The following is a 27,156-nucleotide window of genomic DNA, read 5'->3' on the forward strand; positions in this document are numbered from 1 at the left end:
CCATCTTCTGCAAGAGCCCTAATTAAAGCCATGGTTGTCTGTCTGTAGACTTAAAAAGATTCTAGGCTGGCACAATCTAATTGTGCAGCAAGGAAAGTTAATTTGGTTCTGCTACCTCCAATACAGCCGCTTTCCTGAAACACTGAGAGTATTTAAAAAATATTTTTATCCTGTGATGTAGCTATTCTTGAAGCATATAGACTACCTTTTCCAATGTTGCTTCTTATACCAGCTTTGCATATTCTTTGGAATTCTTCATGGCAGGTTTGAGGTCAGCATATTCCAGGATTAGGGGGCATAAAGAAACACAAGAAGCAAGCAATAACTTATTTGGTGTAGGCTAACAGTTCTCTTCAGACAGGGAATGGAGGGAGGCCTCTGGTGGCTCAGCTCAGCTCTTGCCTCCCCACCCATGGGCCTCATTCCTCATAGACAAGGAAACTGCTGAGAAAATGTGTGTGTATATGTGTGCACGCACACACACATGCAGGGTTTTTTGTAGAGAAAGCCCAGCAGGAACTTATTTGCATATTAGGCCACACCACTTGACACCACCATTATTCCACACAGGGCTTTTTGTAGAGAAAGCCTAGCAGGAACACATTTGCATATTAGGCCATACCCCTTGACAGCAGGAATTATTCCATATTCCAGCAGGAACTCATTTGCATATTAGGTTACACCCCTGACGCCAGGCTAGCTGGAACTGCGTTCCTACTCAGAAACAGCCATGTATGTGTGTATATAAGTGGGTATACATATATATTTATACACCCATATATATTCCCCTCCTTTTCCATGGGCATATAAAGGTTCGGGAAAACGAACTGCGGTCCTGGTCTTTTGCTTCACCGACCTCACATAAAGTGGGCTAAAAAGCTTCCTTGCATTTGATTTCACAAAGACACAGGGCCTCATGTAAACTGTGTTGCAGCTCATCTAAAATATGTATATATGCTTAGTAGTTTGCCTACCACTACACTGGATCACTGGTGTGGAAACTAAGCACACACAGCTCTTTTTGCACAGGTTGTAACCCACAGTCAAAACCCTGAACACAGGCAAAGTTGAACAGGTTGTCTCTCACCTGCTGAACACACTGCTGCCTTGTTGATACAGATCTGGAACTGAAACGATGTTTCCTAGGATAGCTTAGGGCTGTTTTGTTCTCAGAATGCCTACCTCTTTGTGACCAGAGCAAAGCACACCTCAACACCAGTGCCAAGCATGAAGAAATTGCCAGAAGCATTACCTGAGCCTCAGACTCATAGATGGCAGTCTAACTTTGAAAAGGTGGTTATTCCTTACAGGCTATTTTAGAGTGAATGGGATTGTCTACTTGCGTTGTGACCCAAAAGAAACACTAGGCAGTTTTTAAAAAACATATTTCATTATATTTCAATTGTTTCCTCCAACTGTGAAAATTAATTTTGATAACAAACATATACTCTAGGCTTGACCTGTTCAGCGTTTCCACAAGTCCTTATGGTTCTTTTCCGGGGAGTCTGATGTTAGCCGCCGGAAAAGCTGCTCTTCAGTCAGGTACACAAGTCTTGAGACTCGCTTCACATTATTAGAATGAGGGGATTGGTTCACATAGGGGTCAAGCAAAGATGAATTGACTCCAATTTCGTTTCCTATTTTTATACAAACCATCAAGGGAGACAAAACAAATGCTATGATGAAGCCAGCATTCAAAACCATTTCAAAATAATTAAAAAAAAAATTCACACATTATTCCATCCCAGTCACCTAGCAGTCGTTAACTAGAGTAAGGCCTCTACTGCTAAAACAGTACTGTATAGCTTATCTAGGACAGCACAGTAAGCTTGTTCTTCAGATTAAAAGATGCCGAATCTTCCCAGTTTTTTGTTTAAAAAGGACGTCAATTAGGTCCTGTACAAAAAAAAAGTAGTCGTCGCTCAGGCCTGCAGCGCGCAGAACTGCTGAAATACAGCCAATATGTGATGATCCAATTCTGCTGTGAACAGAAGGTTCTCCAAAGTCACCATGTATTGCTGGATGGTCTGATGATGCTGCAGATAAGAAAGAGATAACTCAGCGGCTTGTGTCATTAGCCTCAATGTGACCCCCCCCCAAAAGCAAGTCCACAGCTGGCACTGTAATGGCAACACCTCCCCCTCCTCCCATCACTGTTTCTTCCTGTTGCCGATGGAACAGAAGTTTAGATATGGATCGTTATGCATTCATGCTTGCAACTGCTACAGATAAAGAAGGGTAGCTGTGTTTGTGGCTGCAGAAAGGAGCAAGACTCCAGTTGCACCTTGAAGACTAACAAAATTGGTAATAGGGGATGAGCAAAAATTTTGTTTGTTAAGGTGCTATTTATTGGATCCTTGCTCTTTTCAAGTGCTACAAAATTTGCGGTTATTCCATCTAATCTTATAATGCTACACTCAAAAGGGCAACAAAACACAGGGGGCCAACATAGCTTTCCGTGTGAAGACAGGTTTAAAAAGCTTTAAATGATTACTCTGGCTTTTCGCTATGAAATTTATAAAATCACAAGGGTGCAAAGTATTAACAGGTTTAAAAAACCCTCAAAGTTATTCACTGAAACAACCCAACAATATGGTTTAAAGTCGTATCGCTGTGTAGAATGGATGACAACCTATAGAATTCTCCACCAAAGAGGATACAGGGTATCTCCTATCAGAGCCAGAAGTATAAGCTTTGCTTTCAGAGGAAGCTCATCTTTGCTGACGAGGTACCCAGCAAAGTTCTGGAGATGCCCCACCCCCACCTAAGAATGCTTAGTTACCATCACAGAACTCTGAGGACAGCTGTCCACAGGCAACATCCAATACAGCAATTATATTGTTACAACAGCTGACTGCTGTAAGCACCATTCAGAAATCCTGAGGATGCAGCAGAAGGATCAGTGTATCAAAGCAGAATGCAATGCAAAAGCAACCTTGGAGTGCTGGTAATCTGAGCCATGCATTTGGGACTGACACGTCAAGCCAAGTGCATTATCAAGGGATTGGCACAAGGAGCAAGTAAAGTTAAATCACAGCTGTCCTTCAAGTATCCAACACCCACCAGTAAAAAGATCTGCTGAAGCCTCTCTATACAGTTCTTGTACCAAGGGGTGTTGGCATCGATCCCACCCGTTTCACACCGCACGAGGTGCTCTGTGAGGATCATGATGAAACGCTGGAAAAGAAAAGACAAAGTCACTGAACTGCCAACTGGCCGATGATTTTCAAATTACAAGGAAGCCAGCTTCCACAGCCAAGATGATGCCTGCGTTTCTGGGACAGAATAAGGACATTTGAGAAAGAGCTTCCCTAAAATGAATGAAGGGGACAATGTAATCAGGAAGAGCACCAAAGTTGTCTGGGAAATCTTGTCAGTTTCTATCAAAGATCAAAATGCAGACTCTAATCTAGATTTGAGTACATTGCCTAAGAGACCAACAAGATTGTCAGCGTGTGAGATTTCGAGAGTCAAAGCTCCCTTTATCTCAGAGCACTGACTCTTGATAGCTCATACCAGGCCTCAGATTCAGCAGGAGTTTACAGGAGCACAGCTCCTGAACTTTTCTGAGGGTTCCCCTTCTTTCTCCCACTTACCTTGTCCATTGAATAGTAGGTGCAGCTGCATAACAATCCCTGTATTAAGAAAGTGGGCATCCAGACAGCCACGCTCCCAACAGCCCTCATTAACCCCTGGAGAAGCCCATGCCACCCTTTTTCCACGTCTTATGCGATTTTGGGTGGTGAGTGGCTTGACTTGGGAAGGCAGCCCAGGAGAGCCCCAGGCGAGCGAGGCCTGCTTAGCTGGCTGGATCTCTAACCAGCCCAAGCAGGCCTGACTCGCCCAGGGCTCTCCTTTCTTGCATTGGGTTGCTTTTGGCTGGAGGGGGCATATGTTGATGAGTTACACTAATGAGCTCCACCACCTATTTTTCTTCAAAACAACCCCTGGCTCATACTCTGAAAATCTTGTTGGTCTCTCAGGTGCCACTGCACTCAAATCTAGCTGCTTTAAGGCAGACCAACATGGTTACCCTCCTGAAACTACATTCTGACCAAGAGTTTTGCTAAGCCGAAAGTCAAATCCCAGGCTGCTCGCCCTCAAGACTAAAGCACCAGCCCTCTATCGGCCAGCAGCAAACACTTCAGCCTTTACCTGGAATATTACGAGGAAGAGGTTCTTTTGCTCGCTTTGAGCTGACTCGACTTTTTCCTGCAAGCGCTCTATCTGTTCTTCCAGAGGCCGATCCTCCCGGTCACTGCTACGATCGTCGTCATCATCGCTGTCTCGCTGGAACAAGGGTTAAAGGAAAATGAGCTGTGTGGGCATGCCAACCATAAGTAGGTCATTTTAAAAAAGAAAACTAGGGTCAAGTTAGCGTCTGGCATAACAGATTTCTTGGGATGTGTCAAGACGAGTATTTCCACAGATGATTAACCAGTGACTGCACATTCTTGCCTAGCTTACCCAAGCTTTTATTTAGAGTTTGAAGTCCTGGAGACAGATCTCAGCACTTTTAAACACACACGCAGATGATTTGCTCCTATAAAAAACGTAAACTGAGCCCTGTACAACACAAGAATAGTAGTTTGGTCGTGTGTGCCCCCAGCTTCTGACAGCATGGGACGGAGCATACAGTTATACTCTGTTAAGGAGCCTTGCGCCTCCCATTTCATGAAGCGGTTGTGAAGACACACTGCACACAATGTGGATAGTTCATTTATGGAAGCCATTGCCAGCAGCTCCTATGGTTTCCACTTGTTCAGTCTGGAAGGCAGTACAGGACCAGATAGGACTTGGTCTGATCCAAAGAAAGCATATAAAAAGAGCCATGTTGGATCAGAGCAAAGACCCATCCACTCCACCATTCTGATGACACAATGGCCAACCAGCTACCCTCTAGGAAGCCCACAGACAGGAAAGACTGCAATGGCATCATCCTGTCCGTGCTCCCCAGCAACTGATTTAAGGAGACATACTACCTCTGGTACTGGACAGAGTAGATATCCATCATGATTAGTAGCTGCTGATGCTACTAATCATGCATAAGTTTGTTCACTCTCCTTTTAAAGCCTGCCAAGTTGGCAGCTGTTACTCCTGTGGCACGGAGTTCCACAAATTAACTATATATGCTGTACTTCCTTTTATCTGTTCTGAATCTCTTCCCCTTCAGTTTCAGTGGAAGACTCTAGAATTATGAGAGAGGGGGAAAGTTTCTCCCTGTCCACCTTCTCCACGCATAATTTTCTCAACTTCTATCATGTCTCCCCTTGCTCACCTTTTCCCTAGGCCCTGTGACACTCAGTGCAATAACTGGATAGCCCCCAACCCTTGCTGGCTTTCTGCCTTCACAAATGGTATTTTAAATCTTATTTTGTGGTGTGTTTACCAGGAGGTGAAAAAGGCTTGAGTGCCCCTCCCTTTACCCTGTACTAGAGTATGGATCAAGTTTTCACTGCCCATGATCCTGGCAGCTGTTTCCCTTTATGCACATCTGAGCTTTATGGAAGATTTCTTTCTGCAGTCACAGGAAACTGGACACATGATGTGGCCTTACACTGTGCCAGACCTTTGGTCTATCATGGTCAATAGTGTCTGCTCAGACTAGCAGCTGCCCTCCAGGGTCTTTAGGTCCAGATTTTTCACCACCGCCTGTCACCCGGCTCTCGTAACTGGAGATGCTAGGGATAGAATCTGGGACCTTCTGCATGCCAAGCAGTCACTTTACCACCAAGCCACAACCCTTCCCCCCTGAAATGTCACCTACACGTTTATGCTGCTTGGCTAGTCTTGCTTTGGCCTCTTCCAGCTCCTTCTGGATCATCACCACGTGCTTGTTCATCTTTCGGATGGTGGAGTGTAAGATTTCCCAGATATAAAACCTAGCAGAGAAAGCAGCAACATAAATCCTCTTGCGCTAAATAAGTTTGCTTATGTCAGCCCAGGGCCAACACGTGCACACTATTACGTTCTCTTACAGAAAGAGCGATGAGACGTAGGATACTATGTAGTATGGAGTAATCAACTTGCACCATTACTAGACCTTCTCTATATTTAATCTAAAAGGCCACTTCACACAATGGTTAAGTAGAACCTGTTGAATGAAGGAAAAAACAGAACTTTGTGATGCTTTCTCGAAGATTTACCTGATAAGACTCTTTAGTCATTTCAAACTGGGGTTTTTTTTGGAAGTTAGCATCCCTGCATCCATACCTCACTTGCAATAAACTCTGAATTATTTCAAATTGCATGCTCAATAGTTTTAATTAAGGGGGGGTGGTTAGCAGAGATGAGGCCTTGACCTGGGTGGCCCAGCCTAGCCTGATCTCATCAGATCTTGGAAAGCTAAATGGGGTCGGCCCCGGTGAGTACCTGGATGCGAGACTGCCAAGGAAGCCCAGGGTTGCTATGCAGAGGCAGGCAATGGCAAACCCACCCCTGCTTGCGCCTCTTGCCTTGAAAACCCCATGAGGGGTTGGCTGCAATCTGACAGCACTTTAGACACAGAGTAGAGATGAGGGAGAAGACAAATTAAGTTACCTAGTGAAGTCATGAGCCATTTCTGAAGAGAAAATCCAGTTTGCTACTGCAGCACAATCCACAATTTGTGTCCGAATCATCTTATCCACCAGTACAGAGATCATCTGCATTATAGAAATAGAAGACTTCGGTTCAGTTTTTCATAAGTAGATCCCTTTTTATAGCCAAAGCCAAAATTACACCACTTATTTTAAGAGTCAAAGCCAAAATAACACCAAACAAGGCACCACTTCTTTTGGTAGTTGCTTTGCTGCCACCTCCCCCCCCCCCCAAAAAAAAAATACTCTGTAACAATTCAGGCACACCCCACTGCTGCATTCCCAAGATTTCCAACAGTTTGGGTCACTCCTCCACACAAAAAAGCTGGAAACTACACTTCTATGCCAAAGGTTTCAGATTTTTAAAATAAGTGTCTAGGAGTTAATACCACCTGTCCTTGTAGTCCTCCCCCTGTATTCCTATTGTTCAAGATGTGTCCCCTCTGCGCTAGTCTAGGAGCCAACTGAGACAATCTGTGCACATTCTTTTGAGCGTAAGAATTACATTGGGTCTCCAGTTTTCATTCTGAAAGAACTGTGCCACTAGTATGTAGTTGAGACTGTTGTTCTTATTGTCCACTACTGGAGGTGCTTTATGCCATCATCAACATTCAAAGTCTGGGAAACACCATGTTATGATGATAGTAGCACCAACCTAGCTTACGTGATCACTGTAAGAATTACTAAGAGCACACATGTGAAGGGGCTTTGAGTTATCAAAAGTACTGTTATGTATTGTAAAAGTGCATGCTTATTTTCTTGTCCTACTTTGCATATAACATGGATATTTTAATCTCCCACATGTCTGAGACTCTGGTTCATGGCTTATGAACTATCTAAGCAGAGCCTGAAATCAGAAAGTGGATAAAGGTGAAGCCAGACTATTAAGCTGTCAATAAGAAGAAAATGACAGAGACAGTGTCTGATGTATTCCTCTCACCTGCGGATGGTTCTTCCATACTTCATACATCACTCTGAGGACATGGAGTTTCCCTTCATCACTTTCTGCCAATGCTTTGAAGACTTCGCGGAATCTTATCAGAACAGGAGAAAAACAAGCATCAAAGACCACACAACAAGCAGCTGATAAGTAAAGTACCTTCCCTCTCAGCCAACGGGGTTGTGGCACATCTCGGGCCTACAACAACAACATGAGGTGATGGGGAGGAAGAGGAACTGGCCAAGGTCTCTCCAGATCATACCACACTTCCCATTTCCACTCAAGAGGGCAATACCGAGTATGCCAGACCCCAGCAAAAGAGCCAGCACTAACTTTCCATTGGAAACCAGCAAGGAGAAGGAATGATCTCGGGATATCTTTCTTCTCACCTCGAGAATCATACACCAAGCAAAATATCAGTTTGGCAGTGCTGCCTTTGGGCTGAGGCCTCTATCCCTTACTCTGACCTTCCACAGCTTACAAATTCCACTGATGGGCAGAGAGAAGCAATGTGTGCTATGACTTCTCCCCACCAGAGTTAAAATGCTTAGACCTTTTTATTCCTACACATTAGTAGTTCAAACTATAAAAGTGGAACCCACCTCTACACTTACTGTTGTTTTGGCAAGTCGGTCCAAAAATGTACAACGAGCTACCTGTTCCCATTGCCCAGCACAGAATGTAGGAATCTCATGCAAGTCCACACTGAACAAGCCTCTATTTTTCATATTCTAGTGGTTATGAACAGGCCTCATTTTGGGCAGAAGCTCACAGGAGTGGAGCTCTGGAACCTCTACATTTTATTATGCTTTCTTTCTTAACCAACCCCCCCCCCAAAAAAAAAAATTGCTTCTGGGCTCCATTGTTCAAACCCCCTGTGAGAATTTTGCTGACTAAGATTTGGCAAACTTTCTAATATTTTTCCACACAAAAAAATGGGGAAATAACCAAAACATATAAAGCAGACAGATGGAAATCTTCATCATGCCACTGTGGTCATGTAGGAGAAAGTAATTTTAAAAGTATGATGGGAGTAAGGTTTTATTATAATTCAAGAAACCTTTTTTTTTTTGGTTTTTAACGTTTATTTTAAGCATATATGGAAAAACAGAGAAGAGAAAAAAGAAAAAAAAAAATAATAATAGTACAGGTTATCTACGTCTGTTATCCACTTATACAATTCAAATTAATCTTAGAAGAGGTTGATTGTGGTTAAACCCCAATCCCAATAATATCTCCTACTTAAATAAAATTACTAATACAATAATAATATTTACGTAGGTATATCAGTTAAATCATCATTTTTTTTCCCCAACCAATTATATAATTTTTCCCAATTTTTCAAAGCTTCACATTTGGGCATCCCTCTCACTAGATTAGTTAAAACGTCCATTTCGGCGACTTGCAATATTTTCTGAACTAATTCATCTTGGTTAGGGCAACTCTTTTGTCTCCAAAACTTGGCATAGAGAGTTCTAGCCACTGTCAAAATATAAATAGAAATATATTCATCATCTCGAGGAATTTCATTTCTCACAAAGGAGAGTAGCAACAGCTCCGGCTTGAGTGGTATATTAACCTTTAGTATCTCAGACAGCATTCTAAGAACACCTACCCAGTAACTTTTTGCTGATTTACATGACCACCACAAGTGATAAAACGAGCCATTCATTGTGCCACACTTGCAACATTTTGGTGAAATAGTGGGACTGATCTTATTCAGTTGGACTGGTGTAATATGCCACCTATGAAAAAGCTTTAAAAAGTTTTCTCTATAATTGGTCGGTTTGATAGTCTTATAGTTACTCTTCCAAAATAGGGCCCATTGTTCTAAAGTTATGTTTTTCTTTTTCTTTTTCTTTTCCAAATAAAAAAAAAAATTATTTCAACTCCAAAAATTAACAACACAGTGTATCCACTACAGTTCGCATACAGACAGGCTTATATGAAATAAGAAAATTAACAAGAACAAACTAAAATCAAAGCTGTAACCCGTCTCTATTCTTCCTATTGAGACTGAATGTAGTATTAAACCAGTTTAACATCACAAATCTTCATATCCGCTTTTATCCTTATATCTACAATCTATGTACCTCATTCTTTTTTTTAACCATTTATAAAACTTTTCCCATTTATTTGTTGCTTCAATTTTGGGTGTCCCTTTCAACATATTTGACAGAATATCCATCTCCGCAGCTTGAAGTACTTTATCTACGACCTCCTCTAATTCTGGACACTCTTTTTGTCTCCAGTACCTAGCGTATACGATTCTTGCCGCTGTTAATACGTATATCGTCAAATGTTCGTCCTCTTGGGGGACTTCCTTTCTCACTAAAGAGAGTAGCATAACTTCGGGTTTAAAATGCCAGTTTATATTTAACATCGTTTTCAGCATTCCATAAATTTTAACCCAAAATTTCTTTGCCACTATGCAAGTCCACCAAAGGTGGTAGAATGAACCTATCGTTATCCCGCATTTCCAACATTTTGGTGGGGTGGTCGGGTTGATCTTATTTAATTGGACAGGGGTAACATACCACCTGTGAAATAATTTAAAAAAGTTTTCTCTGAAATTAATCGGCTTAATAGTTTTATAATTCAGTTTCCAGAAGAGCAGCCAAGTTTCTAGGTCTATATTTTTTGCCAGGTTTTTGGACCATTTCAGCATTACTTCTTTGACAGCTTCGTCCTCTAATTTAATCTGCATCATATAATTGTATGTTTTTTTAATTGTTTTGTCTACCTTATTTAATAAAATTTTATCAAAATCAAATCTAGAATTAGTAAACCCAACCAGCTTATCCTTATTGAATTTAGCCATTACCTGTGTCATGGACCACCAGTCTAATTTTATGCCTTTCTCCTCCAAATCGTCTTTCCCTCTTATTCTATCGTTTCCATCTAATAGGTCTTGATATCTAATTGTCTTTGCATAGTCCCTTAACTGTGGCTGTATTGAGGCTTCATTAGGTGATATCCATCTCGGGACTTTATTGTAAATTTTCCTTTTAAATTTCAGCCACACATTATATATCCCCCTACGGATCAGGTGATTAACAAAATACTTCTGTGTTTTCTCTGCATACCATAAATTGAAATGCCATCCGTTTAATAAATTAAAACCTTCTAACATTAATGTTCTTTTATTTTCAAGCCCTATCCAATCAAGCAACCAGGGAGTACCGCATGCTGTATGATAGTTTTCCCAATCTGGGAGACCTAAACCTCCATTTTCCTTGGTATCCGTTAGAATTTTCCATTAAATCCTCGGTTTCTTGTCCAACCATATAAAGGATCTAATCATCTGTTCTATCTTAATAAAAAAAAATTTCCTAGTTGCGAAGTTAACCATTTGAAATAAAAACAACACCTTAGGTAATATATACATCTTTATCAAAGCAATTCTACCCATAAAAGAAAGTTGTAAAGTTCGCCATTTCTTTAACTTATCTTCAAGTTCTTTTAAAAGAGGCTCATAATTAAGTTCATATATATTACTGCATTTACTACTCAGCATTATCCCTAAATATTTAACTTTCGTTTCCCTCTGGAAACCTGTTCCTTTTTCAATAGCCTGAATATCGTAGGTGGACATATTTTTTGTTATGATCTTTGTCTTCTTAAAGTTAACCTTTAACCCTGCAACTTGCCCATATTCGTTTACCTCTTTTAATACTTCATCAGTTGAATCTATTGGGTCTTGTACAATTAAGCCAACACTTTGTAGGTTTCATCTTTAATCTCTAAACCCTTTATTTTATCATTGTTTCTTATAGACTCCAGTAAGATTTCCAAGGATAGCACAAAAAGTAACGGGGAAAGTGGGCATCCCTGTCTGGTACCTTTTCTTAAATTAATTTCTTCTGTTAAATCTCCGTTTACAATTATTTTTGCCCTTTGATCCTTATATATAGCTTTCACATTTTGAGTAAAATCTTCTCCAAAATCCATCATCTTTAACTGACTAAACAAAAAATCCCAATCTAAATTATCAAATGCTTTCTCCGCGTCTATGAAAAACAAAGCCACTTGTTTCTTCCCGGTAAAGTTATGTTTTTCTTAAAATTTTCTGCCCACTTTATCATAGGTACCTTAACCGTTTCATCCTCAAGCTTCATTTGTAGCATACACTTTCTTAATAACTTTGTCTTGTCCTATAGTCAATATTCTGTCAAAATCAAAATTCTCCTTAGTGAAGCCCAACCGTTTGTCTTTGTTATATTTAGTTGTTATCTGGGTCATAACCCACCAGTCTAGTTTAAACCCTAAAGCTTCTAGATCCTCTTTCTTTCTCATTTTGTTCTTTTCGTCAATCAGGTTTGTATATCTAATCACCTTCGTCTTATTCCGTAATTGAGGTTGTGTTGAGGCTTCTTCTAGAGAAATCCATCTAGGTGTTATTTTATCGTATATTTTTCTTTTAATTTTCAACCAGGCCTCATAGAGCGATTTTCTAATCAGATGACTTCTAAAATATTTTTGGCTCTTTTCTATGTACCAGAGATTGGCGTGCCAACCTGCCTGTAGATCGAACCCTTCTAACGCCAAAATACGGCTATCTTCCAATATTATCCAATCCTTTAACCATAAGGTAGCACAGGCTATGTGATATACCTCAAAATCAGGGAGACCTAGTCCTCCGTTTTCTTTTAAATCAGTTAAAATCTTCCATCTGACCCTGGGTTTCTTACCCAGCCATAAAAAGGATCTTATCTGTCGATTCAGTTTATTAAAGAAAGGTTTCCTGACTGCAAAGTTTACCATTTGTAAAAGGAACAGAACCTTTGGAAGTATATTCATTTTAATTAAAGCCGCCCTCCCCATAAAAGATAAACTTAAATTAGCCCATTTTTTAAAAACTAATTCTATATCTTTTAGCAGGGGTATGTAATTATTTTCATATATAGAGCTGCATTTATTTGTTATTGTTATACCTAGATATTTTAATTTTTTTTCAGTTTTAAAATCCGTTCTTCTTTCCAGGTCTTGAATCTCTTGAGAGGTCATGTTTTTCGTCAATATTTTTGATTTCTGTTTGTTCACCTTTAACCCTGCAACCTCTCCAAATTCGCCTAATTCTTTTAAAACCTCCTCCACTGATTCTACTGATTCTAAAGGGTTTTGGAGAATCAAGACCATGTCATCCGCATATGTCAAAACTTTGTATTCTTCCCCTTTTATCTTTAATCCTCTGATTTTAGTGTTCCTTCGTATAGCATTTTTAAGGACTTCCAACGATAAAATAAATAATAAAGGAGATAAGGGACAACCTTGTCTTGTCCCTTTACCTAAAATTATCTCTTCAGTCAGGTCTCAATTGACGATTATTTTAGCTAGCTGTGTATCATAAATTGCTTGTATATTCTTAATAAAATCAGTCCCAAAAACCATTTTGTTTAGGATTTTGAACATAAAATTCCAGTCCAAATTATCAAATGCCTTTTCTGCATCAAGAAAAAAAAAGAGCAACGTTCTTGTCCCTATTCAATTCGTAGTATTCTAGTACGTCTAATAACATCCAAATGTTAGTTCTCATATATCTCCTGGGGAGGAAACCTGTCTGATCTGAGTGTATTAGTGTGTTTAAAGTTTTTTTCATTCTGTTGGCCAGGATAAGAGCATATAACTTATAGTCCACATTAAGTAATGATATGGGACGGTAGCATCTAATATCGTCCGCTTCTCCCTCTGATTTTGGGATAAGAGTAACGTTGCTATATCTCCAAGATGGTGGTAATTTGGCTGAAAGCCAGACCTCATCAATTAAATTTTTAAAGTAATTTATAATAGTATCCTTGAAAGTAATATAATATTCTGGGGGGATACCATCTGGTCCGGCTGCCTTGTTTTTCTTTAATTTAGACCAGGCTTCCTCTACCTCACACATTGTAATCGGTCCGTTTAATATGTTCTTCTTTTCTTCTGTTAACTTTATCAGTTGTTTATTGGCTAAATAATCTTCTTGATTTTCCTTATTCAACTCAACCTTATTATATAAATTTAAGTAAAAGTCTCTTACTATTGTCTTCATCTCTTCTATTCGTGATTTATGTCTTCCTTCTTTGTCTTTCAAAACCTTAATTATTTTCCTTTCCCTCTCTTTCCTGATTTTGTAAGCTAGCCATTTTCCTGGTTTATCTGCCTTCTCAAAAAATTGTTGTCTGGAATAAGCTATTTTTCTATCCATTTCTTCTAAAAATAATAAATGAACCTTATGTTGCAAATTTCTAATTTCATTTTTAATATCCTGCAATGACGGATTTACCTTTAATTGTCTCTCTTTTCGTTTGATTAATTCCGTCAAATTCACCAGAGTTTTGCGTTCTTCTCGTCTCTTGTTTGCGCAAAAATTGATAACTAAACCTCTAAAAAAAGCCTTGCTAGTTTCCCAAACTGTTAAATGTGAAACCTCCTTCTGTACATTCTTTTTAAAAAAGAAATTCATTTCTTCTTTTATATATTGAACAAATTTTTTGTCTTTCATCAAGCCTGCATTCATCCTCCATCCTGAACTACTTCTTCTGCTGGGCCCTATAGATAGTAAAATAGGGCTATGATCCGCTACAGTTGAGGGTAAAATTTCAACAGCTTCGATTAATTTCGCTAAACCTATTGATATCCAAACCATGTCTATCCTTGACCATGACTTATGTCTATTGGAAAAAAAAGTGTAATCTCTCTTATTGGGATTAATAGTGCGCCATGCATCCATTAAAACGAGTTCTTCTGCCATTTTGAAAAAAACCTCTGGTAAAACATTGCTACCTGACGACTTATTTTTCTTATTTTTTTTATTATTACTATTTCTGAGACTTCTATCCAATTTGGGGGCACTGACTGCATTGAAATCACCAATAATACAGATGTTGTCGTATTTACACTTGGAAATTCTTTTATACAAATCCTTATAAAATATCCCTTGCATATCATTGGGTGCATAAACATTTATCAAAAGAAATTTTTGTTGTTCTTTCATTATTTCAATAGCCTGACATCTTGCATCCTTAGTCTCGAAAATTAAATCAGCTTGATTATCTGGTTTAGTGTATGTTACTAATCCTCTCTTTTTTTTTCTCCAACTCTGAGGTTATTATCGCCTTCCCTAATCTTCTATTGGTTAACAGAGGTTCATCTCTCTTTTTTATATGGGTCTCTTGCAGACAAATGATATCTGCGTCTAGTCTTTTAAGTTGGAGGAAAACTCTTTTTCTTTTCTGCGGGGAGTTTAAACCGTTAACGTTCAACGAGATAATCTTCAGTTTATTAGCCATATTTTTATTTTGAAATCCCTACCGTTCAGTCAGTTGAGTTTTCTTTTTTTTTTGTAGTCTCGTTTCTCTCTGTAACTGTTCCTCTCCTAAAGAAACCTCTCCCTCCTCTTGTTCATTTGCACCGAGGAGGTCCACCAGTTGCGCTGACTCTCTCTGTGAAGTCTGGTCCTCTAAGTCCTTTAAATTTTTCCCTCTTGGTTTTCTTTGCCAGTTCCTTGTTTGATTTTTAATAAATTCCTCTGCTTTGTAAACTGAATCAATTTTAAATCTAGTATTTGCATATGTAAATAGAATTCCTTCCGGGACCAACCGTCTGTACATAATACCTTTTTCTCGCAGCATCTCGACTAATTTCATGTATTCTTTCCTCCTGGTCCTTATCGACCATGGAATTTCTTTCATAATCTTAATTCTTGTCCCTTTAATCGTTAGCTGCTGTTCTCTAACTTCCCCCCATACCTTTTCTTTTATGGCCTTTCGCACAAACTTTACATGCACCTCTCGAGGGAGATCGGGTTTTTTTTGCGTATAGTGTGTTAACTCTGTATACAAAATCTATTTCCTTCTGAATTTCATCCTTCTCCATCCCGAGAATATCTGTTAAAACATCCCCCATTAGTTTTAGTAAGCTTTCATTCTTCTCCTCGGGTATGTTCAGAAATCTAAGAACATATTCTGCCTGTCCCATTTCTATTTGGGCCAAATTCAAGAAACCTTTTAAGGTTGACGCTGAGCTGATATAATTTAGTACACCTCCTGATGATGTCGGAGATGTGTGGTATATGCAAATGAGCTATGCAAATGACTTGTGCTAATGAGCTCCGGCACCTCTTTTTCTCTGGTAATGAATATGTTACTGAGCAGCAGACTATTTAATAGCCATTTTGCTACAAATTCAAAACCAAGGCGCCCCATCCAGCCTGCAAGAGCCTCCTCTCCTTGTTCATCCTGCTTCTCCCCTTCCTGGCTTCACAACGACACTTTAGGGTTCCAGCGCAAAGATTGTCACTCTGCACAGTCAGCAACTGATTATTTTATCAAGGGTCAGCTTTTGACCTACCTGCTCGTGCACATGCAAAGGGGCTCTCTGATCTCCTCTTAGCCAAAGATTGCCCAACTCTCCTCAGATGCACTTGACCTGCTCCTTTCCCATTTACCCACATCTGGAGTGAAGCCTTTGCTGCTGTTCAGATTAGAATGGGTGGGGGTCTAAGGGCCCTTGGCCCAGGTCTCGGGCTTATGAAGAAACTGCCAAGATGCATAGAAAAGTGGGGAAGAATCTTGGGGTCAAGGACCATGCAGGAAAGCCCTTGAGGATGTAGCCAAGATTCTGAGTTGCCTGTTACCTATCCTGCTGTAGATTGCACAGTGGAAACAAAATGAGGTAATATGCTTATTCAGACTGCTGGAAATCAGTTTTTCCTTTAAATATATGGGTTATGCTTGCATGTCAAGTGCTACCTCATAATAAAGTCAAGCAGATTATAACCAGATGCACAGGGCTTTTTTTGTAGAAAAAGCCCAGCAAGAACTCATTAGTATGTGAGGCCACACCTCTGACATCACCATTATTTGCATACTAGGCCACACCTCTGACATCACCATCATTTGGCTACTAGGCCACACCTCTGATATCACCATCATTTGCATACTAGGTCACACCTCTGACATCACCATAATTTGCATACTAGGCCACACCTCTGATATCACCGAAAGTGCCATAATGTCTTTTATGAGGTGTGGTAACAATTCTGGTCATCACATCTCAAAAAAGATATTCTAACACTGGAAAAAGTCCAGAAATATATAGCCATATACATATACAAAGGCATAAATATATAGCCATCCCAGAAAAAAAAATCAAATTCCAACACACTACTCAATCACAAGAGCCAGAATGGTGTAGTGCTTAAAGAAAGAGAAATAAAGCAAATAGGGAAAAAGAATGACTTACAGAGAGAGAGAGAGGGGGAGGGAGGGAGGGAAAAAGGAAGGAAGGAAAGAAGGAGTGGGAAAAGGCAAACATGGAAAAAGAAATATTGACAGAAAGACTGACAGAAAAAAAGAGTGGGGAAGTGGAAAAGAAAGCAAATAGAGAAAAAAGAAAGACTGACAGAAAGAAAAAATGAATGAATGAAAGGGGGAGAAAGTTGGAAAGAAAAAAAAGAGGGAGGGAGAGGGAAATAAGGCAAACAGGAAAAAAGAAATATTGACACACAGACAGGAAAGAAAGAAAGAAAGAAAGAAAGAAAGAAAGAAAGAAAGAAAGAAAGAAAGAAAGAAAGAAAGAAAGAAAGAAAGAAAGAAAGAAAGAAAGAAAGAAAGAAAGAAAGAGAGTGGAAAATAAAGCAGACAGAGAAGACTGACAAAGAAAAAATGAATGAATGAAAGGGGGGAGAGAGAAAGAAAGAAACACTGACAAAAAGAAAGAAATAATGAATGAAAGGGAGGAAGGGGGAGACAGTTGGAAACAAATAGAGGGAAAAAAGGAAAAGAAAGTAAATAGGAGGGAAGGAGTGAAAGGAGGAAACAAGTAAAGTAAGGAGGAAAGAAAGAAAAAGGAAAAAGAAAGGAAAAGAAATAAACTGAAAGAAAGCAACTTACCTGTAAAACTGCTGACTCCCAAGAAGCCCGGGCTCTGCAGCTTGACCCCCAAGCCCTGCCAGCCAGATGGACGTCGGGAGGCCCCCACGCAACCGTGGCTGGCCTCCCTAAGCCCCGCCCAACACCCAGACATCTGGAGGCCCTGCGCAAGCCTGGCTGGCCTCTCTGAGCCCTGCCCAACAGCAGGGGAAGCCTCCCAGGCTGAGCCGGAACGCTGCCCAGACATTCCGGCTCAAAAAAAGCCCTGCAGATACATACGACAAATTGGTAACACTTACTTTCCCAGAGCACTGAAGGAGTGACTGAATGACTTGGCAGCCAAATGAAGCAGGGTCTGTACAAATATTTCTATCTTCAGAGGATTGAAGGAGAAGCCTTCATCTGGAGGGGGTAAAAGAGTTCCACCTGAGTCAGTCCTTCCCCTACACCTTTGATTCATGTTGGATGAATTCATCAGAATTTTTTTTTTGCTATCTTAAACTTTTTTTCAAAAAAAATGCAAGACTCTCTCATAATGATGGTGAAGTGGGAACGGTTTAGACAACTCTTCTACAGAACATCAAGCCGTTTGTCCCAAATTAGTCACAGTGTGTCTGCCAAGGCCATGCCTTCATCGTCCAAGGGATTTTATCTGGCTTTTTTAAAATACACCAGCATCCATTCAAACAAAGCCTGTGCAAGAATTTATTCCTCAAAGATATGATCATGCTAGCCCTAACCTGGATAGCTTAGGCAAGGGCCTGATCTTGTCAGATCAGAATTAATAATACTGATACCATCTTGGATTTTAGGACGGAAAGTGCAAATGTATTGTATGTATACAATGAATTTTAATGATTTTACTGTAGTTTATTTTAACATTATGTATTTTAACTGTTGTGAGCTGCCCTGAGCCCAATAGGGGAGGGGGGGCTATAAATATAATATAATATAATATAATATAATATAATATAATATAATATAATATAATATAATATAATATAATATAATATAATATAATATAATATAATATAATATAATATAATATAATATAATATAATATAATATAATATAATATAATATAATATAATATAATATAATATATAAATAAATCTCAAGATGCTAACTAGAGCCAACCCTGGCAAGTACTTGGAATACCAGAGCCGGGACACAGAGGCAGGCAGTGCAAGCCGCTTCTCTGAAAAATGCCCAAGCCCCACTAGGGATCACCTCATCTGAAGTCACCATGATTTCCTCACACATACAACTAAAAAAAAATGACCACGCTTATGCTAAACTAGATTAACGACCCACTTTCAAGGTATATTTTAATAGATATGATTCCAAATGGACAGTAACCATGGGAAAAACGAGAATTTTCAAGCAGGCCAAACACAGTCTTCTTCATTTTCTGCTTGCTCAAATAAGCAATTTAGATCAGTCCATTTCGGTGATATGAAACGCACAGCCTGCATATCCAAGGAATCATGAAACTAATCCCAAAAGGGATTTAGACTAGTTCAGCTCAAACTTAACTCTAAAAAATCTCTTTACAGTTTACCTGACGCAGCCTTAGAATGAGAACTGCAATTTAACAATTCACAGCAGTATCCAGATGGACCGCATCCTTTTGTTGCTATTAAATACCCTTACCGTCATCGTCATCCTGATTAGGATTGGGCACATCCTTCAGAATAGTGAGGATTTCCTCGGTGGTGGCTTTATTTTTAATGGCGATGTTTAAACAGAGTGCAACATTGTATCCAGGAAGAGACTCTACACACAGACAAAAAAAATTTGTTTTGTTAGAAATCTGGCACAAATCTTTTGTAAATGAAAAACTGTGAACTTACCATCGAGTTCCTGTTCTGAGGAGGGCTCCAGACTTCCAGGACAAATCAGGCTTCGTTCCTCTCCTCCCTCCTCCGTTAATCTGGATCCTCATTTTAAAGTTTAAGATACACATGCCCTGGTTAAAAGTAACCACAACCTTTGACATTTTGTGGTTGGCTCTACCTCCTGAGGCAGCGATGCTGTAGTGGCACCAACCACTCCTGGGTCAGAATGCCAAACGCTTAAAAACATTGGGGACCTGTGCTCTAAAGTTTCTTCGGAGCTCTTGAGGAGATGTATAACTGCATCTCTTTGGTGATTCTAGTTCCCCTTTTTTTAAAAAAAAAAAAGGCACAGGACTCTTGTGGGGTAAATTAGACTGAGCAAAACAGCAACTGTTCAAGGTTCATCTACTGAGCGTTATGGCTCAAGAGGGTTTTGAACTGAGGTCTCTCCAGTCCAAAGTCAGACACCCTATCAGCTACCCATGACCACATCCCTTACAGCAGCCTGGCACGAACAATTCCCATACTGCAACCATAGGCCCGAGATTATGACAGAATAGTTCATATAAGGCCCCAAGATTTCAATGGGATTCAGCCGGAGTAATCTGCCTTGTCAGTCTCTGAGCTGCTCTGCTACATGATCTTTCAGAAAACCAATTCTCTAAAGCAGGGGTGGCCATCGGTAGCTCTCCAGATGTTTTTTTGCCTACAACTCCCATCAGCCCCAGCCATTGGCCATGCTGGCTGGGGCTGATGGAGTTGTAGGCAAAAAACATCTGGAGAGCTACCGTTGGCCACCCCTGCTCTAAAGCACTCCTTCCCAGAACAATAAGGTTTCGTCCTTCAGGGTGATGTAGTTGTATCATCTCAAGTGGTAACAGACAGTTATCTCAGAAACTATTAATGTTTTCTGAAAAAGCCATACAAACAGCATACATACTGTTACTTTCATCTCCGTATTTATAAATGCATGATGGATTGGCAGGAAACAGGACTGAAAAAGTGGCAGGAACAACAGATACTGTTTGTTGGTGGTATGACAACCTGGGGGGGAAGGAGAAAAAAAAAGGAAAGATTTTACAGGAATTGGACAAAGGACTTTGGCTGTTGCCAAGTACAGAGTAGACAAACCATGAATTAGTACAGCACTCTCCTGGCCAATGCTGGAAGTTTCCAGGTCACACTGGTAGATGAAATATACAGAGTTTTCCTGCTTAAAAATCTGTCCACTTCTCGAGCCAGACTGCAAAACAGCCATGCTTTCAGAACTATTACTGCAGCCTAGAAACCTTTCAGAAATGAAAGTTTGTCATTCCTGTGTGCTGAAAGCCAGGTAATATCCTACATAAAAGATGCACATGTTCAACGGCCAGAAATATCAATGTGGTTCCTTCTTCACATTAGGACTCTAGATCTATTAACGAGGGAAGTCAGTTCTACAGGATGGAACAAAATCTGCAGCAGCTGCAAATGTTCTATTGTTGAGGTAGTGAGACTGCAAAAGACAGTGAGGCTGCCTCAAGCTGTCACTTCAGCTGGAATGCCAAGCTGCAGTTTGGCATTAAATGGATGAGCCAGGTGCTTGTGCCCTTCCACTTCCACACACATGCTCCTAGTCAATTAGGGATGTCTGCTTTTTAGTGCCAACCAAACTGCAACCAATGACTTGTGCTTGGGCCCTCCAAAGGGGGATGCAAAGCTGCCATGCGGATCGTGGTCTGGAAGGGAAAACGCAAACTGAAGCTTGCCGGTTCATATGCAACAGCAAGCACTGGTTTGCACAAAAGCAGAAGGCATTAACTGAGCATGTGCAGGGAGGAGGGAGCACATCAACACACAGTGACAAGCCAGTGTAAGAACTGAGAGACTATTTCATATGATTCTTCACTCCTCCCCTCACAAAGTTTAACTCCATCTTGATACATCTCTGATTCTGACTAACTGTACCCCATCTGCAATCCTCAAATTTTACTTACCTCATGCATTTCTCCAATACTTCTTTTACGAATTTAGGTTTGGGCTTGTCGAGGTCATGCGTAAGACAGTCTGACCTGTTATTGAACAGCAAGAATAAAATCATGTAGCTACTGTTAATCCATTTATGTTTTCCCTTGTACATGCTGGTTTAAGCTCCACAGCAGCATCAGTAAGAAAGCAAATTAATATTAGAGAAGCATTTATAACTGCAAACTCCCCCCACATAATGTACTTAAAAAGGAAGACATTTTAAAACTAGGAGATGGGTAAGTAAACTTTTCCCATTAAAAAGCCATCATCATTTTTGGAACGTGTGGTAATTAGCACTCTAGAGACAAGTACCTCAGAAGGAGCTAAGAATTATGTTACATTTAAAAGCAAAACAGAAGTCAAGTCATTTTGAGAGGTAGCAAGAAGCAAAAGCTTGCAATAGGCTGTATAGAAACTTACCAGTCTTCCCAACTCCAACGGAACTGAAAGTTACTCAAATGGTGGGAAAACCAATTGATAAACCTTAAATGGAAAACAAAAATCAAATGCTGGTAATTTCTCAATGTGTGACCCAGAGCCATTCACAGGGCTATCACTTAAATTCCACCCCACCCTATTAACTTCCAAACCAAGCAATATATTTCGTACCAGTGCTGTTTCCAGCTCACTGCAAAGATATGGTCTTTGAGAGTCACCGTTACAGGACAAACAAAACAAGAATGGCCCATAAAACAGCTTTGGCAAACTATAGACGGATGGTGCTGTTCAATTTGGGGATAGGTGGCAATTTCACCAAGCTCCTTAGAGATCTAGCAGATTTACTCACCTATCTATGCAGGTCGTATTCATTGTATCCAGGCGCATGTACAACATTTCAGCGGCTTGTGCTAGCTGCAAGTTTCTGGTTAAGGTACCAAATGGGATGAGTCGTTAAGCTGTCCTTTGTGGTTTTGGGGGATATGTGCAAAACCCTCCACATACCCAGCTCCTACCACTAAGAAGAACTTGGGTACTTATGTCTCATTTTCAAGATACAAAAGAAGCAGGGGGAGTATGCTTTTTTATTGGACCTGCTTTCCACAATTAAGCTGTCAAGTTATTTTTCTGGCAAAAACTAAGAGAATGAGATTAGTTCTGGATTAGTGCTCTTCTTACAGATATCACACAGCAGCTGAATGTACAAAACTTACTTTTCATAGTGCTACAGATCAGCTATATCTCACCGTGAAGGTTTTACCTACATACAACAGATACCAACAAAGGTATCTCCTTATTAACTTGGAGCCTGTTCCGGCACTGAATCTCAGGGAGAACATTAAACATGCTTTTGGGCTCTCATGCGCCACTTCCAACCCCACCCTTCACTGCAGAGAGCAAACAATATTTGTTTGTAACACGTCTCTCTGAATAGCACCCTCCCTCCAAATAATGGGGGTTTCCAATCATACGGCCAGGGAAACCTTGTACTAAAATGATGCATTTAATGGAAATCAACCATTAAACCCTTTTCCAATTATGATGAAATTAAATTAGTGATTAGGAGATTTACGAGGATAATTCTGGAGAATCACAAGTGGATAATTAAGGACGTTACACATGTTAACTACCACCTTCAACTTAGGCGCTATTCTTATAAACGCTGCAAAGTCCTATGAAACAGCAAAAGATATTTGAAATAACTTTAAGAACATAAAGTGGGACACTCTGAAGAATAAGCCACCGGGGTTGGAAGAAAAGAACCCTCTGAAACAAGCAACAAGAAGCAATGCAAAAGCATGACAACAAACAAAATCCGGAAAAGGGATTTACCAGTATTATTTTATCACAATCTCACCCCAAAGATAACATGATCGCTCTCTGAGGATGAAACAGCTATTGCTACAACCATCTGCTTCCTGCATAAAGTAACAAACTAACTCAGGATGAGAGGACTTGCAGAAGAAAGGATACAACTTGAGGTAAAGAGCCAGGCTGAAGTTTACAGAGTTCAATAAGAAGAGTTGTGTACATGACCTCTGTGCGTGGCGGAACAGGAAGCTGAAACATCTCAGAAAAGATGACCTAGGTGGCAAAAAAAGATACAATGGAGAGGCTGAAATGCTACTGACTTCAGTGCTAACATGTTTTGTTAACCTATACCTCTTGGAATACAATGGAAACTTTACTGGTGGCCCTCGTGCTTTGTACTATTATAAACACTATATAAAATAATGCATATTTATTAAAGGTGTGCATTTTAAACTGGGGCTGCATTTCAGCTATCCAAAATGGTCATTGGGGACCGCTGCCCTATGCAGTTGGAAACTAAGCATTTCTTTAAGTTTCTTTTTTGCCCTTGTTCCAAGAACTTACAATGAAGTATAACAAGGATGCACAGACTTCAGGGGTCTTAGACCCAATTCTGTTCAGTTTTAGAGCAATATGCCAATCAGGATATCATTGTTACTGGACAGACCGTATTTACTGAAGTTTACTACGTAAGCTGTAATTAGTACAACTGTCAAATTTAATGCCTGTGCTAAGCAAAATTTATACCTCAACAATATGGTAGTTCAGAGGGATCTTGTTCTTTCCAGGGTAGCTCAGCAACTGGGCAGCACTAGAGAAAGAGACAGACGGATGTGTGACAAATACAAATATATAAGCCTAGCTAGGAAGAATGAACAAATGCTTTTAGTTATGTAACACACACATAGAGACACACACACACACACGGCCCAGAGTTGTTATTTCAAAGTAAAAACATGTTTGGGAGATCCATTCACAGATCTTGTCTACCTTGGGTGTAAACAAGAAGCCCCATCCAGACACATTTTGAGTTGTCTTCGGGAGCAAGGAGCCGCATTCCAGATTCTAACTTTGTTTTAAGCAAGATCCTTGGCAGTTAGCTCCTGCTCCAGAAAGCCACCTCACTTTCCCAAGTTTGTTTTAAAACATGCAGTCTTGGCCTTAAAAGTCCCCCCTTGCCCCCAACAGTGTAGGATATTTCACCATCACTGGGTTTGGGAAAGACCTCTTGGCTGCCTGTTGCTTGTTCTACGTGAAAGTCAAGATTCCTCACCACGTCATTCTCTCCTTCCAGTGTGATTTGATGATGCAGTGGAGATTTTCTTCTATCACGAACCTCTCTACCGAGTGACTGCCAGGCATGACAGGACCCTGTTGAAAGGATGCAGAGGAGGTGAGTGGGACAGTCTCCAAGTCTCCATCAGAGTTCTGGCGACTGTTCTAGGAATATGTTTTACAAAGAAACTGAAACATTTTGCCAACTCTTTTCAGCATACTGGAAAGCGTATGTGCTGAGGCTGAATTTGGCTGCCGTTTAAGAACAGAGAATGGGATTGGACCCCCTGCAGCTACTTCCGTGAGCACAAAGGAGGTTTTTGATTCATTTTTTTTTTCATACAGCATTTCCCCATGCCATGCCACCAGCTGCCTTTAGAAGCAAGGAGCAGCTACTAAAAATTAATAATCAAAACCCCCACTTGGCAACTGTAAGTCCCTTGCAAGAGCTGAAGTGGATATCTGGATCTCAGGCAGTTTTAGACAAAACAAAACAAAATAAAAAATGCAGAAACTAGACAAATTTGGGACCCCACCCCCAGCTATGAAGGCTTCTAACCCAGTGGCTGCCCTCAGTTACAGTTTAGTTCAATGTAGTTTTTTTTTTCTAGATTAAAACTGGAAGTGCATTTCACTCTAGCATTCAGGAGGATCTACTTTGCCCCCTCTCTCAGGGTCCAGCATCCTGGCCATGCAGTCTCCTTGCAGCTCCAAGGAAACCCAATTGCTTCTAGAAATCCCACCCTTCCCTTTGCTTACAGCCAGGGATGGTACAGAGCTTTCTGAGAAGCAGAGATGCCTTCAAAGTTCCCTGCTGCCTGCCTGCAGCAAGGACTGCAGGAAGTCTTCCCACCCCACAGAAGGAAGCAGTGCCTCCATATGGTGAGTATCAGGAAGCAACTGTATGGTCACGCCCTGCACCTAGGGCACTCCCATTTCAGCAGCACTCCGGAGCAGGACTGAAAAGTCTCCACGTGAGCCACCATGTTAGCTGCTGCAAGCCCATCAGCCGTAGCTCAGCTATGCCAGTGATGCCCAACGAATATTCGCTCCCTCCGAAGAATATTCACTCCCTCCATTGGAATGCCTCATCCCTGCACAGGCGGAGGAGGGAAGCAACACCATGCAGAGTGACCTGCTCCTAGGGACATGGATACATTCCACACAGCGGCTTTAATTTTTTTAAAGGAACGCTCCAGCTTCTTCCAGCAGTTAGGGAATTCTTCAGCTGCTTCCCCCCCCACCCCCCCACAGCAGCAAATAAAATCAGCCACGTGAATCCCCATCCCCTGCCCACAGCTCACCTCGGGATCATCCGTGTAGTCAAACATTCTAAAGATCACCCTAGGCATCGGGTAGGCGGAATCTTCCGTGTGCGGTGGGGGAGTGAAGGGAGGCAGGTTATGCTGCAGCGCCTCGCACAGCACATTGTCGAATGCCAGGTAGGGCCGCGGAATGTGCCTTTCCTGCCAGTGGTCCTTCTTCAGCTTCTGAACTTGAGCCCAGAGGCAGTCTAAGTACTTCACGGAAAAAAAAGAATTGCTTTTCAGCAATTTCTAAGCTCTTCATGCAGGGATGCCCCTTGTTCCTTTGGAGGTCACCTCTCTGTTTAATTTTCTAGCTTGGAAAACTGAATACCCTCCCACTAGCTCCCTGACCCATCGCTGCCTTAAGTAGTCATCTGCTAAGAGTCAAAGAACACAATTCACATAACACCTTTCTGTTAGGAGCAACACAATGACACAACAGTGTACAAGCGTTTGAATTCAACAGAACTGTTTGACAGGCTGACGTTACCCCCAAGAAATGTTTAAAATAACTTGTTTAACATTAAAATGGGGTGTGTGTGTGTTAATGTCCAATTTCATGAAGAGTTGTGGTGCTCTTGAAAGCTCACACATTGCTATGTGTCATTGGGTTGCTCCTAACAGAAGGTATCATGTGGATTTTGGGTTTTTTTGCTTTAGGATACATTAGGCTGCTGACAATTTTTTTCTTGCGGTTCAGAAAGCTTGTCAGTTAGTTTGACATGACCAAGAGGTGCTCAGCAAATACAAGCACTCCCCTTCTCCTTCACCCGCCATGTGGCAAAGCATTCATCAAAGTGAGGAGACTTTCAAAAGCAGAAGGTAAATTGCAAGTTGGGTCTACTGTTGGGGGTGGGGTGGGGAGTCAGAGCTCACACTGGGAACAGCTAGTTTGCCAAGCACCATGAAACGGCAACTGGTGGGATCAGAAGCTTGCAAACTGCCACTTGGAAATGATATTACATACACAGACAATGAGTTCAGCATTCTTAAGTTGTTCTGGATTCACTGGCAGCTTTCTGCTGATGGAAGGCATTTGTGTCAGCAGTAGGGCATTTTCTCCTTCCAAGGTCTCACTGAATCCCTCCAAAACACCATTTCTGAAGGATACAGGGATGCTCAGGATCAGCACGACGGGCAAAAATCCTCCCCATTCCATCAGTCGAATATTACTGCTAAACCCAACTCAGTACTCCAAAGACTGAATGGGGATAAGGGAATGAGCAAGCATGGGCAATAAATATTCTTTTGTTAATGAAAGAATACTCGTGAACTGTTGTTTTGACATTCAGGAAAGAAAAACCAGTGCCAGGACTTGTCCCTAAAACAGCAGCAATTTTTTTTTGGGGGGGGATGGGGGGTGGGAGGAGAGCACAACAAATTCATTTATCAGAGTTGCCCATAGCAGCTCAAATCAAAACGGGGTATTCCAACGAAACATTCTTCAGTGAATGCACTGGTGTGGATTTAAAGAAGCCCAGATACACCTACCTCTTCTTGCGGATGTGGCTGATCAGCAGACCAAACTTGTAACATTGGCACGTGAATCTTCTGGCGGCGCCTGAAGCAAGAGGAAAAGAGGGAAAAACCATGTTAAGTCACTCCTCC

At 40.8% G+C, this 27,156-nt stretch overlaps 1 protein-coding gene across 3 annotated transcripts in view; it reads right to left on the reverse strand.

The window, feature by feature from the left end:
• Window positions 1–1,371: 1,371 nt before the first annotated feature.
• Window positions 1,372–27,156, reverse strand: part of NCBP1 (nuclear cap binding protein subunit 1) — a 37,359-nt gene continuing 11,574 nt past the window's right edge. For 2 of the 3 annotated variants that reach the window (XM_060236996.1, XM_060236998.1), the window contains 17 exons: window positions 27,040–27,109; window positions 25,546–25,761; window positions 24,240–24,337; window positions 23,714–23,777; window positions 23,129–23,239; window positions 22,005–22,069; window positions 21,638–21,700; window positions 21,187–21,261; window positions 20,151–20,254; window positions 19,026–19,148; window positions 17,672–17,774; window positions 7,519–7,612; window positions 6,541–6,644; window positions 5,768–5,882; window positions 4,156–4,290; window positions 3,064–3,177; window positions 1,372–2,036 (listed from right to left, as the gene is read on the reverse strand). In XM_060236996.1, coding sequence (XP_060092979.1) covers window positions 1,923–2,036; window positions 3,064–3,177; window positions 4,156–4,290; window positions 5,768–5,882; window positions 6,541–6,644; window positions 7,519–7,612; window positions 17,672–17,774; window positions 19,026–19,148; window positions 20,151–20,254; window positions 21,187–21,261; window positions 21,638–21,700; window positions 22,005–22,069; window positions 23,129–23,239; window positions 23,714–23,777; window positions 24,240–24,337; window positions 25,546–25,761; window positions 27,040–27,109 — 1,768 coding nt within the window. In that variant the 3' untranslated portion in view covers window positions 1,372–1,922. The remainder of the gene's footprint in view (window positions 2,037–3,063; window positions 3,178–4,155; window positions 4,291–5,767; window positions 5,883–6,540; window positions 6,645–7,518; window positions 7,613–17,671; window positions 17,775–19,025; window positions 19,149–20,150; window positions 20,255–21,186; window positions 21,262–21,637; window positions 21,701–22,004; window positions 22,070–23,128; window positions 23,240–23,713; window positions 23,778–24,239; window positions 24,338–25,545; window positions 25,762–27,039; window positions 27,110–27,156) is intronic. The other variant, XM_060236997.1, reaches the window with a different exon arrangement.

Source organism: Heteronotia binoei, chromosome 4 (assembly GCF_032191835.1).
Source record: "Heteronotia binoei isolate CCM8104 ecotype False Entrance Well chromosome 4, APGP_CSIRO_Hbin_v1, whole genome shotgun sequence".
NCBI classification, from domain to species: Eukaryota; Metazoa; Chordata; class Lepidosauria; order Squamata; family Gekkonidae; genus Heteronotia; species Heteronotia binoei.